This window comes from Macaca fascicularis, chromosome X (assembly GCF_037993035.2).
Source record: "Macaca fascicularis isolate 582-1 chromosome X, T2T-MFA8v1.1".
NCBI classification, from domain to species: domain Eukaryota; kingdom Metazoa; phylum Chordata; class Mammalia; order Primates; family Cercopithecidae; genus Macaca; species Macaca fascicularis.
This window is the reverse complement of record NC_088395.1, coordinates 106,934,194-106,947,001: the sequence shown is the minus strand read 5'-3', so window position 1 is coordinate 106,947,001 and position 12,808 is coordinate 106,934,194. Positions and strand designations below refer to the sequence as shown.

General features: G+C 38.9%; 1 protein-coding gene across 4 annotated transcripts in view; it reads left to right on the top strand.

The window, feature by feature from the left end:
- PCDH19 (protocadherin 19) overlaps positions 1-10,565 on the top strand; it is a 113,623-nt gene extending 103,058 nt beyond the window's left edge. For 2 of the 4 annotated variants that reach the window (XM_005594104.5, XM_005594103.5), the window contains one exon: positions 9,567-10,558. In XM_005594104.5, coding sequence (XP_005594161.1) covers positions 9,567-10,165 — 599 coding nt within the window. In that variant the 3' untranslated portion in view covers positions 10,166-10,558. Of the gene's footprint in view, positions 1-9,566 lie in introns of all 4 variants that reach the window. The other 2 variants (XM_005594105.5, XM_005594102.5) reach the window with 2 other exon arrangements.
- Positions 10,566-12,808: the final 2,243 nt, after the last annotated feature.

Below are 12,808 nucleotides of genomic sequence, written 5' to 3'. Positions count from 1 at the left end.
TTGCTGTATCCCAGAGGTTTGGATAGGTTGTGTCACTATTATTATTCAGTTCAAATAATTTTTCAGTTTCCATCTTGGTTTCATTGTTGACCCAGTGATAATTCAGGAGCAGGTTATTTAACTTCCATGTATTTGTATGGTTTTGAGGGTTCCTTTTAGAGTTGATTTCCAGTTTTTCCACTGTGGTCTGAGAGTACTTGATATCATTTTGATTTTCTTAAATTTATAGAGACTTGTTTTGTGGCCTATCATATGGTCTGTCTTGGAGAATGTTCCATGTGCTGATGAATAGAATGTATGTTCTGTAGTTGTTGGGCAGAATGTTCTGTAAATACCTGTCAAATCCATTTGCTGTAGGTTATAGTTTAAGTCCATTGTTTCTTTGCTGGCTTTCTGCCTTGATGACCTGTCTAGTGCTGTCAGTGGACTATTAAAGTCCCCCGCTATTATTGTGTTGCCATCTATCTTATTTCTCAGGTTTAGTAGTAATTATTTTATAAATTTGGAAGCTCCAGCGTTAAGTGCATATATATTTAGGATTGTGATATTTTCCTATTGGACTAATCCTTTTATCATTATGTAATGTCTTTTTTTGTCTTTTTTAACTGCTGTTGCTTTACAATTTGTCTGATATAAGAATAGCTATTCCTGCTCGCTTTTGGTGTCCATTTGCATGGAATATCTTTTTCTAACCCCTTTACCTTAAGTTCATGTGAGTCCGTATGTGTTAGTTGAGTCTTCTGAAGACAGCAGAAACGTGGTTGGTGAACTCTTATTCATTCTGCCATTCTGTATCTTTTAAGTGGAGCATTTAGGCCATTTACATTCAACATTAGTATTGAGATGTGAGGCACTATTCTATTCATCATGCAATTTATTGCCTGAATACCTTTTTTTTTTCATTGTGTTATTGTTATATAGCTCCTGTGAGATTTATGCTTTAAGGAGGTTCTATTTTCATGTATTTCAAGGACTTGTTTCAATATTTAGAGCTCTTTCTAGCAGTTCATATAGTGCCGGCTTGGTAGTGGCAAATTCTCTCAGCATTTGTCTGAAAAGACTGTATCTTTCCTTCATTTATTAAGCTTAGTTTCACTGGATACAAAATTCTTGGCTGATAATTGTTTCGTTTAAGGAGGCTAAAAATAGAACCCCAATCCCTTATAGCTTGTAGGGTTTCTGCTGAGAAATCTGCTATTATTCTGATAGGTTTTCCTTTATAGGTTACCTGATGCTTTTGCCTCACAGCTCTTATGATTCTTTTCTTTGTCTTGATTTCAGATAACCTAATGACTATGTGCCTAGGTGATGATCTTTTTGCAATGAATTTCCCAGGTGTTCTTTGAGCTCCTTGCATTTGGATGTCTAGATCTCTAGCAAGGCTGGGGAAGTTTACCTCGATTATTCCCTCAAATATGTTTTCCAACCTTGTAGATTTCTCTTCTTCCTTGGAAACACCCATTATTCTTTGGTTTGGATGCTTAACATAGTCTCAAACTTCTTGGAGGTTTTGTTCATTTTTTAAAATTATTTTTTCTTTTTCTTTGATAGATTGGGTTAATTCAAAAACCTTGTCTTTGAGCTCTGAAGTTCTTTCTTCTATTGTTTAATTCTATTGCTGAGACTTTCCAGTGCATTTTGCATTTCTCTAAGTGTGTCCTTGATTTCCAGAAGTTGTGATTGTTTTTTGTTATGCTATCTATTTCACTGAAGACTTTTCCTTTCATATCTTATCTTGTGTCATGGTTTTGATTTATTTAAGTTGGACTTCACCTTTTTTCTGGAGCCGCTTTGGTTAGCTTAATAATCGACTTTCTGAATTTTTTTTTTTTCCTGGCAATTCAGAGATTTCTTCTTGGTTTGGATCCATTGCTAGTGAGCTAGTGTAATCTTTTGAGGGTGTTAAAGAACCTTGTTTTGTCATATTACCAGAATAGTTTTTCTGGTTCCTTCTCATTTGTGTAGACTGTGTCAGAAGGAAGATCTAGGACTCAAGGGCTGCTGTTCACATTCTTTTGTCTCATGGGGTGCTCCCTTGATGTAGTATTCTCCCCCTTCCCCTAGGGATGGGGATTCCTGAGAGCCGAACTGCAGTGATCGTTCTTTCTCTTCTGGGTCTAGCCACCCAGTGGAGCTACCAGGCTATGGGCTGGTACTGGGGAGTGTCTGCAGAAAGTCCTGTGACATGATCTCTCTTCAGGTCTTTCGGTCATGGATATTGGCACCTGCTCCAGTGGAGGTAGCAGGAGAGTGAAGTGGACTCTGTGAGGGTCCTTGGCTGTATTTTTGTTTAGTGCACTGGTTTTGTGTTGATTGGCCTCCAGCCAGGAGGTGATGCTTTCCAGAGTGTATCAGCTGCAGTATTGTAGTGTGGATGCTGGATCATCTTATTTTAACAGGCATTTTTTAATGCATGTATCCAGATTAATGAAAAATGTGGAAATTTTTCTCCATGCTACAAGGGCTGGTTCTTGGATGGCACTTTTTGGCATCTGTCAAGTAATACCACATCAGTGTTTTGAATGCCAATCAGTGCTGGCATCCTTTCCCTTCTGCCTGATGTCTGTCATTCCATAGTGTTGTAGGGGAGGGCTGCTAACAAGGAGGAGGCTAGGAAACAGGAGAACAAAAAGAAAGTTTTAGGGAGCAACCAAAAGTGGAGAAAATTGCTGAAAAAAAGGGAAGAAGGGAGTGAAAAAGAGACAAGTAGTTGTTCGTAGTGTAATTTGTGATATACTTCTTGTCACTTAGAGTGACTACAGGATAGCTTGGTGTCATTGGTTCATGAGTGTCTACAAATATCTCAGCCTTCACTGGTGTTCCCTTGAATGTTTTACAGATGGAATATCATCTTTTTTTTGTGCTAAACTTTTACTTTAGAATATGACTGTAAGCCCCGTGTAACATTACAGCCTGGGAGGGCTCTAGGGAGTTGTCATTATGCCCATATTGAATTTTTGCTAGATACGTAACAGATATTTTCCATATGATATCTAAACACTCAAATAAGCCCAATCCTCAAGGTATCAATCATATCAAAACCAAAATAAAATGCCTAAAGCCTTGGCAATATTTTATTTCCTTCTTTCCTTCCTTCCTTCTTCCATTTCCTTCCTTTTCCTTTGAGCCCGTTGCTGCCCTACTTGCCTTGTTAAGTTACAGAGATGGGATCACTAATAGTGCAGGAGAGAGCACTATTAACTATTGTTAGGATAGAAAACTTGCAGATCTATGGCAAATGTATTTTCAACTGAATGTTAGAGGGTACTAGATCTCTCGGTACTAGATCTCTCTAACGCCTGTATATAGTGTGCAGGAAACCACACAGAGGCTAAGAGGACACTTAATGTTTCTCAAAAGTTCTAAATTTACTGCCTGTGACAAAGCTACATAGTTTACTTTGTAGGTTTCTGTAGTGTTTATGATAAAATAGTTATTTCCACTTTTAGGAGTTGCACAGTATCTGGGGTCGGACAGTATCTGGGGCGTTGACCAAGATTCTTCCTTCCTTCTGTGCATTTTTCATTCAATTAAATTGAACTATTATTGACAGTTTAATTGACAGCTCTGTGCTGGATGCTTTGCTAGGTTGAGATAGATGTAATCTTTGCTCATCCAGAGCTTAAAAGGTGGCAGAAAATATAGACATTAAACAAGTACAGTTGTCTCTTGGCATCCATGGAGGATTGGTTCCAGGACTCCTGAGGATACGAAAATCTGTGCATGCTCAAGTCCTGCAGTTTGCCCTGGGGAATCTGGTGGAACCTGTGGATAAATGAAAAGTTGACCCTACAAATCTGAGGGTTTTGCATCCCACAGAAGTTGTATTTTCTATTCACATGTTGCGACAGATGCAGAACCTGCAGCTACAGAGGGCTGACCATATTTATTTTTAAAAATCTACCTGTAAATGGACCCATGCAATTTCAAACTCATGTTGTTCAAGGGTCAACTGTAATTACGCATGTGATGAATGTCATAAAAGGGAAGTGCTATGAGATCTACCTTAGTCTAAAGGATCACAGAAGGACTCCCTGGGGAAGTGAAATTTAAATGGAGATTTCAGGGATAATGTATTAATCATGAATTGTGTTTAACTGCTAGTAATAAAGACACCCCTCTCCTACTAAAGAAAATAAATCAATGCCTTAAATAAGAGAGATTTATTTTTCCTCTTGTTAAAGAAGTTCAAGTCTGGTGAGGGTAGCTCTGCAGTATCTTTAATAACCCAAGGTCCTTATATCTTTCTATTCTGCCACCCACAGGCACATGGCTTCTATCTTCAGGGTTGCCTCATGGTAGTAAGACGAATGTTGCAGCACCAGCCATTATGTCTCCATTCCAGACAGGACAAAGCAGGAAGGAATAAAGACAAAATAGTCTCCTACCTAAGTCAGCTCTCCCCTTTTAAGGAATTTTCTTAACATCTTGCTTTATAACATTGGTCCAATCTTATGTTACATGGCCACCCTTGTCTACAAGGGAGCCTATGAAATGTAGTTTCTTTTAGCTGAGCACATTGCCATCCCTAACAGAAATGGGGCTTTGTTTCTATTTAACAAAAACAGATAAAGATATTTGGCAGGTAATTAGTTATCTCTGCTTCATCGAGTAGGTGTTAGATAGGTCAAGGGTGGGAGGTGGACTTCTCAACAGTTATATTTCCTTGATTAGGCACATGTGACCAATTTTAACACCACTAAACTTCTTCATAATCATTGCCATAATCTCTTCCATTATATCTCACAAAAAAATGGCCCTTCTTTGGTTACAGATTGTCTTGTTCATGAGGTGATGCAGAATAAGCTAAGTAGATGTATAAGAGTACAATTCAGGAAGCTTTTCTGATATGCACATCACTTGCTTGCTGGTTCTATTACTGCTGCCACTTAGAAGTAGCCAACTACTTGAGCTCTCAGGAACTGGAACTCACTTTAACTTTTTTCTTTCTGCTTCATTGATTGCAGATTATTTCTGAAGAGGAAACATATTGCTCTTGTAACTGTAACCTTGAACTATTTTAGTGTTGGATTTTTGTCTGTGATCATTAGGATCTTTGAGTTAATACACCCGAACTCTGAATCACAGTAAAGAACTGCCAGCGTTATCGAACACATCCATTGTGACTGGATATCTATACAAGCCCAGCAGAGCCTCTTAGCTCATCTATCCCACCAGGACTTTGAAAGTTTTAGCAAAGCCTGAAATGAGGTTTTCATCATTTTCTTTTATTACTTTGGTGGGGACCATGGGTAGGCTCTTTCTAGTGTGGAAGTACATTGTTTGCCCACATCTGAGGAGACGGCAGTTTCATATCCTGAGGAGAGTAGTAATTGCTGCATAAAGTTTTGCTATTATCTGCACAAAATAACATATTCTGGTCTTTTTCTATTTGAATTACTTCCTTAATCCATCATGAGTTAGTCATTACTGTATTACTGCCTCTTTTGCCTCTTGTACCCTGACAAGACTGATGCTTTAGTTTTTTTTTGTTTTTTGTTTTTTGTTTTTGTTTTTTTTTTTGCCAGGGGTTTTGGGATTCTCTCACCAAGTTTCCTGATGACAAATTGCGACCCCCAAATACTTATTACCATGTGGATTGAAGAAACTTTCACTTTTTTCTGTATTTTTTTATGGTCTAAAATAATCAGATTTGTTTTGAACTAAGGAGTTCTCTGGTCTCAAGATCTATGTTCCTCTTCCAAATTTATGCACTCTCTTTTTCTTGTTTGTTTTGCAAATCCTAGGAACAACTTCAGAAGCAGGGAAAACCAATTTACAAATTCGTCAGTCAACCCTAATCATGATTATGTTTAAATTAAAGATACCTGCCTTCATTCATCTATACATGAATTTCCACAACTACATGTGGATTTTAGAATGCCATATTTTGCTTTGCCTAGGTTCAGGTCAGAACTTTCAGATAAAAATGTAGCAAAGTATCAAGTCACAAATAGGCTCATAAGAAGAATCTTAGCAGGAAATTAGTGAATTGTTAGCCCACCTCTCTATGTAAGCTGGAGCCAGCACCTTGACAGTTTGTGATGCTACAAAATGGTTCTTGTCTAGTCTCATAACTCCCTTCCCAGCCACTAAACTACATGAAGGCTGGCACATAATCTTTACAAGTCCTATACAGTTACAGAAGTAGTCTTTTTTATTTTTATTTTTTTACATCTGGTCTGTCTTCATTGCTACTTTTAAGGGGCTTTGTATTGTGACTTTCTTACATTTACTACACAATTTCTTTACTAAACTGAAATTTTGATTTTTGAAAGGTAATTCATCTGCAGTATATTTATGAATGTAAATTACCCTGTGCTGGGCAGAGATGCTCTTCCTGCCTGTCTATATTAACCATTTTTACTTCATATATAAAGTGGCTATAAACATACTTAAGCTCAGTTAGACTTCATTGTAACTGTATAGACAAAAATGTGACAAAATATCTGAAACACAAAAATAAGAAACAGCAACTCGGTGCCCTTGGTAAGGACTTAAAAAAGTATATAGGTATCAGATCCAAGCCAAGGATGAGACATTGTGAGTAAAAGAATCTCTTAGATTCAAGTCTTCACTTGCATGAGGTAAGGGCAGTGCATATAAGTTTACATAAGTAATCTGAGAAAACTGCATATGAGTCCAGCTCACATGGAGCTGAGGTAGGCTCAGTGAGCTTGGTGGGGAAGCTTAGACTGATTGCATTGTTGGGTGTGTCCTGAGTTAGTCTACATTTCCCTTTTCCCAACAGTGATTGTTTCATTTAGACAGTGGGTCAGCTGAAGGCAAGTACTGTCTATGCAGAGAAGCCTCAGAGAAGATTGAATTCCCTGCTCTGGTCTTCCTAGATTTATTAGATCTTGGAGGTGTCTGTCTCTGGGCTCTCTATTCTCCCTCCCTGTATTCTGGGATTCAAGTCTCCTCGTGCTGTTCATTTGAGGCAGCCTAGTACAGGGAAGGAGCACCGTACTCAGATTCAGGGTGACACATGGGTGGCATTCTCCTATTGAATGGTGTTGAAAAAAACTGAACCTCAAAATTAGAGGACAGTCACTTCATATTAAAAAACTCAAAGAAATGTTGAGCTTCATGTTGAGGACATTGGGCAGATTCTACTCAATTGTACTTCACTACTGTTCTGCTTTAGAAGTGTGAGCAAGTGGCATGAAATATCAGTCTTAATCTTGGCTGGGATTTTCTTTTCTTAGTTGATCATATGTCCATGGTTTCAGGGCTCAAGGGTTAGGTCTTTATGCTTTTATGCCTTTCAGTTAGGGACAAAAAGGACAGAGATCTTATAGCCTTCTGGACATTTTTTGCTGGCTTCCAGGGATTTTTACTCTGATTTCTAGAAATGGAAATAATTTATTGAACTTTTCCCTCACCTGCAACTGCTTACTCTCTCTACCCTGAAACACTTTCACTAATTTTTTAGAGGTATTGTTTGGAAAGTTACCAGATAGGCCTCAGAAGAGATGAAGAGGCAAACACAGCTTACTGAGAAACCCTAAAGATGTGACTTCCATTCTACCTGAGGGATCTTGGGACCTCCTGTGGAAAGCACTATATTTGGAGGAAACTGATTAAAAGTAGATCAACTAACTCTTCCACTCATACTGTTTAGTCTACACAAAGTGCTTCTCAAGTATATCCCAAAATGCTTCCCTTACTTTCATATTTTCTGCCTCCCAGGTACATGCATGTTGAATGATAATAGGGTATCAGATGGCAACACAGAGAGTTTGCAGGGAAGGGGCAGAGAAAGGGCCTTGACCTTTCATTTTGCAGAAGTGGCCATGCAGCCTGATGTGGAACTGTGCTGGAGTTTACAGAAACATTGTCCTATCTATGTGGAAGGCACTTTTCCTGTTTGCCATGTTGTTCATTTGTTATTTGGTTCCACTGTGCAAAATTCTGAGTGTTTCGTTCCCCGGCACTGAAAGGGGGATAGAAGTGCCCATCTTAAAGATAAATTGGCAAATTATGTCCAGGTACACTGAAGAGATCTTGTCTTTAGTTTGCTTTTAAGTAGCTTCAATGAGGTCAAGGGCCATGCCCAGAATTGTGTTGAAAGCTGGATTTAGCTTGGATTAAGTCCTTGATATTTAACAGGCTTCTAATGTCTTTCCTCCAAATAATGAAGTGTACAGCCAATTCAACCATTATTCCTTGAGCCCTCTGCCTTGTGCCCCTTCACCAAAGAACCTTTAATGAATGAGGCATAGCAGTACGTTGCTCTGCTATGCCATTTACTCTTTAAAAACAATGAAGAAGCAAGCAAAAAAACACCAAAAATATAGAAATACAGGTATACAAGGAAGGTGTGTTATATCCAGACTGATGCCAAGTAAGACTCTGAATTGCAGACATCTTCCCCCTGCAAAAAATCAGTCACAGCATAAATATATATATTCTATATACATATGTATATATATATATTTTCTGTAAATGTTAAGCTGCTCCTATTTTGATGCATTGTGCAATGCGATGAAAATTTTCATTAGGTCATCCTAATGAAAATTCTTGCAAGAATGTAACATAAATATAAATAGATCTGGAAAACTGAGGCTATAAAACAAACATTGAGATTAACAGTTTTCCAGTGACAGGCAGAAGTTAAGCCTGGGTCCATGCCTTGGTAAAGCCTGTGTAGTAAGCCTCTCTGAGAGCCAAATTGAAACTTTAACCCTTAGTGAACCTGACCTGGAAAGATAAATCTATGTCTCCCCAATAATTGTGAATTGTAACTGCTGAGATCTTCCAGGATGGAGTTAAAATAATCCATGAAAGATTTCTTTAAGAAATATTTCTCTAACAAAACTGCAGATAAGAAAGATAAGGAGGGATGGCTAGTTGGGTCTAATTAACAATGCCCAACATGTGACTGATGTTTGCATAGGGCCAGTTGAAGCTTATGGGTCAGCTGGAAAGAAGGGATCTCAGTTTATTCCTTCTGATGGGAAATCAAGTCATGGAAGTGGCATAGTGAGGAGATTGGCCGGTAGGACTGGTGGTCAAAAAGAAGGGGTGTGATTGGGCTTTCACAGAGAGTAGGATATCAATCTAAACTTAAATTAAGCACTGTGTATCAGTGATGGGTAGAGTGGAAGGGTGTTCGGCAGTGCTGTTGTTCAAAAATATGGCCAAGGCTTCTTAAATATACTGACACTTGGATTCCCTTCCCTGCCTCCGCTCCCTCATCTGCTGAATCCAGTTTCAAACATAGGTGATTTTTAGCAGGAGCTGTTGATTAAAATGCTGACTCTCAGCACTTTGACACTCCAGATGAACTTTAGAATATATATGTGTTTTCATCATAATGTGTTTCCCTTTAGGTTTTTTGTTTTGTCAGTAGTGGGAACCCTAAAAAGGATGTACATAGAGGGAGATCTACAGCCTTTTAAAAATCCAATTCTTCACACTTGTCCCAAAAGGCAATAAAGGACTACCTAAAAGTGCCATTTCCCAGAAGGGCCTGTGGATATCTAAGAAACCAGAGCACTGGGGAGTAACAATGATTCCTGGGAAAAGCTGATGAAATTGATATTTTCTTTTTTCCCAAACAGATCAGAATGAAGGATTTCATTGCCGGGAAGAATGCCGGATTCTTGGCCACTCTGACAGGTGCTGGATGCCCCGGAACCCCATGCCCATCCGTTCCAAGTCCCCTGAGCATGTGAGGAACATCATCGCGCTGTCTATTGAAGCTACTGCTGCTGATGTTGAGGCTTATGACGACTGCGGCCCCACCAAACGGACTTTCGCAACCTTTGGCAAAGATGTCAGTGACCACCCGGCTGAGGAGAGGCCCACCCTGAAAGGCAAGAGGACTGTCGATGTGACCATCTGCAGCCCCAAGGTCAGCAGCGTTATCCGGGAGGCAGGCAATGGCTGTGAGGCGATTAGCCCTGTCACCTCCCCCCTCCACCTCAAGAGCCCTCTGCCCACCAAGCCTTCCGTGTCTTACACCATTGCCCTGGCTCCCCCGGCCCGTGATCTGGAGCAGTATGTCAGCAATGTCAACAATGGCCCTGCTCGTCCCTCTGAAGCTGAGCCCCGTGGAGCTGACAGCGAGAAAGTCATGCACGAGGTCAACCCCATTCTGAAGGAAGGTCGCCACAAAGAGTCCCCTGGTGTGAAGCGTCTGAAGGATATCGTTCTCTAAACCAGTCTCCGGGAAGAAGAGAAAGAAACCACAGTGGCTAGTGAAGAAGCAGGAGCTTCTTGTTTTAATTGCTCACCAATGGTTGGTTCTTGAGTGGCTATATTTCAGAGCTTTTCCTAAATGTATTGTTTATAGGTGACTATCATTCCGTGACAATCCCTTGTTTCAACAGGCGGCAGGGGTGTTCAGTTGGAGCAAATTAGCTTTGGCGTGAGTTGTTCATGGGGCCTTGATGTTGGGGAAACAGAGACAAATTCAGTTGTGAAAAGTATTATGTATTAAGTGTTTGAATTTATATATTTTTCTATGTCAAAATTATAATATAAATTACCATTGTTTGTGGAGGATTACATTTAAAAAAGCAAAAAGTGAAAAAAAAAAAAAAAGCTCTGGACACCTTTAATAAGCCCGCCACTGTTTTTTGTAGTGTAGACAAGTTAATAGTCATTTATTGTGTACTATTCATTGATTCAGTGATGTGAAATTGAGCCCCCAAAAGGTTGTTTCTGAAGCTCGAGTACTTCCCAATGCCGCTACTTTGCTGTGGACACCCCTGCTTTAAAAACCCTTTTGCTAGCTGTGCTATTGTTGTATTTGATATTGCAAATTGCTATGTGTGTGGTGATGGCAAAAGGCTTTTAAAGGTTGGTGTTTTCTTTTTCTTAAAAAAATAATAAAACTACAGACAAAAACAGTGCAAACAACTGAGACAGCAAATGAATGAGCAACACCACGCATATAGATTGAGTACTTGGAGAATACTCACGTTTTTTAACTCATGTAGTGATTGCTCACCACTTTGCAAAGTATTTTTCCTGCCTTTCGGTGGTCTGCCCAGGTCCATGATAGATCATTGCAGAAAGTCATTTTTGGATAGGCTGCTCTCTAATTTGCAGTTGTCAGAAATACTGTGCTGAAAGTTTTATGACATCCATCTTTTAAATTTTCAGGCCCTGAACAGGAAAGTTGCTCCTGAAGTTATGTTTCCAGGCTTAGAAATTCCCTCTCTCCAATCATCTAAAACTGAAGATGACTGAATCTATTTTAAGATCTAAATTAGCATCTCTTCAGACACACACTTCCTGATTCAGTGTTTCCCAATCATGATTAGAATTAGACTGCAAAGCACGTCATGGGCTGGAATTGAGAACTCCATGTTGCTCTGTATCTTAGGCTTATACATAGGGATAGAGTAAGCAGTACAAAGTGTACATTTTGGAAAAGACAGGTAACAGGTAACAGCATCGCTAATCCCATTACTGTGCCTTCTAAACGGAGACACTCAGACACTTGAACTCGTCTTTTTATGACTAATACTTTTTTGATTAAAAATGTGAACAAGAAAATATTAAAATAAAAATCCTTTAGATTTAGCCAACTCTTTTTGCTGTAGGCTAGGAATATACCCTTTTTAAATTAAACTGTACATCCTTTTTTTTCTGTTTTAACATTCCTCTAACTCCCCCATTTATCTTTTGTCTATTAATATTCACTAGCCCACATAGTATTTTTGCAGCCTAAGAGTTCATTATTTAAAAATAAACTAAAGAAATATGTCACCTTTGTTCTGCCTTGGTCTTAAGAGAGTTGTTTCTAGAGAAACAAGTTTTATGGTTCTGTTTTCATTTGTTTCATTTTTTGAAATTCAAGAGTACACAGAGAGAAGGCCTAGAGGTTAGATCACTAGAATGCAAAAGAGGATTTATTTTCTTAAGTTTAGGTAGATAAGTCAGCTCTTTTGAATGTTTTACTTATTTTCGCCTGAGTTCCTAGCTTTACACATTACTAGGAGTATTTTCTTTTATGGGAGGGAGAAGGGTTTTGAGGGAGGGGGTGGGTAAGGCAGTAGGGATGGGGTTAGGTAGGGGAGAACATTTCTGAAAAAGAACTTATAATGAAGCTACAAATCCATCCTTATTTCTTATTCAGTGCTGAATACTACCTCATGCAAAATATTGGTGTGGCTGCAAATTTCCTTCTGAAACTGACACAATTAAGGATGAATTACCATAACATCTTCATTTTTCTCATTTCATTGCCTCTCATACAGTTTTCTCCCTCTGATTTATTTCATTTTGGTAGTAGATTTTGAATTAAGTATTTATTTCTCTTTGCAAGTGACTATTTGATTAACACATTAAAATTTTTTTTTTAAATTTCCCCTTTAAGTTATGATGGCTGCCTATATAGAATTTAGACTGTTTCTCACCCTGATCCATCCTGATATGTTATTAGCTGCCATTTCAAGGTCACTTTGAAGTCAGACTCTACAGTTTTCTACAGGTGTATTTCTTGCTATGCTCAGTGGGAACGAGGGAGCAGAAAAGATTGTGGAAAGTGGGAACATTAATTGTCACGTGGCTGTTGAGCCAGAGAAGCCACTGGCTGCCATGCCTCTTACCAACCAAGTTTTAAATGATTAGAGTGGCATTGGCATTGATTTTGCTTTTCTTTTGAGTTTTCTTCATTTCTTTTCATAATTCATCTTCAAGTTATAGATCCATCCTTCTTCCCTATCCAAATACCTTGTTCTCAGTGGGCAGTCAGATTTTTTTTGGCTTCCAAACCTCACTGAGCATGTTCAGAGAATTCCTCTCATTAAGAAATTGTCCTCTCAGAAGCACAAGTGCATACTAGGAGGGC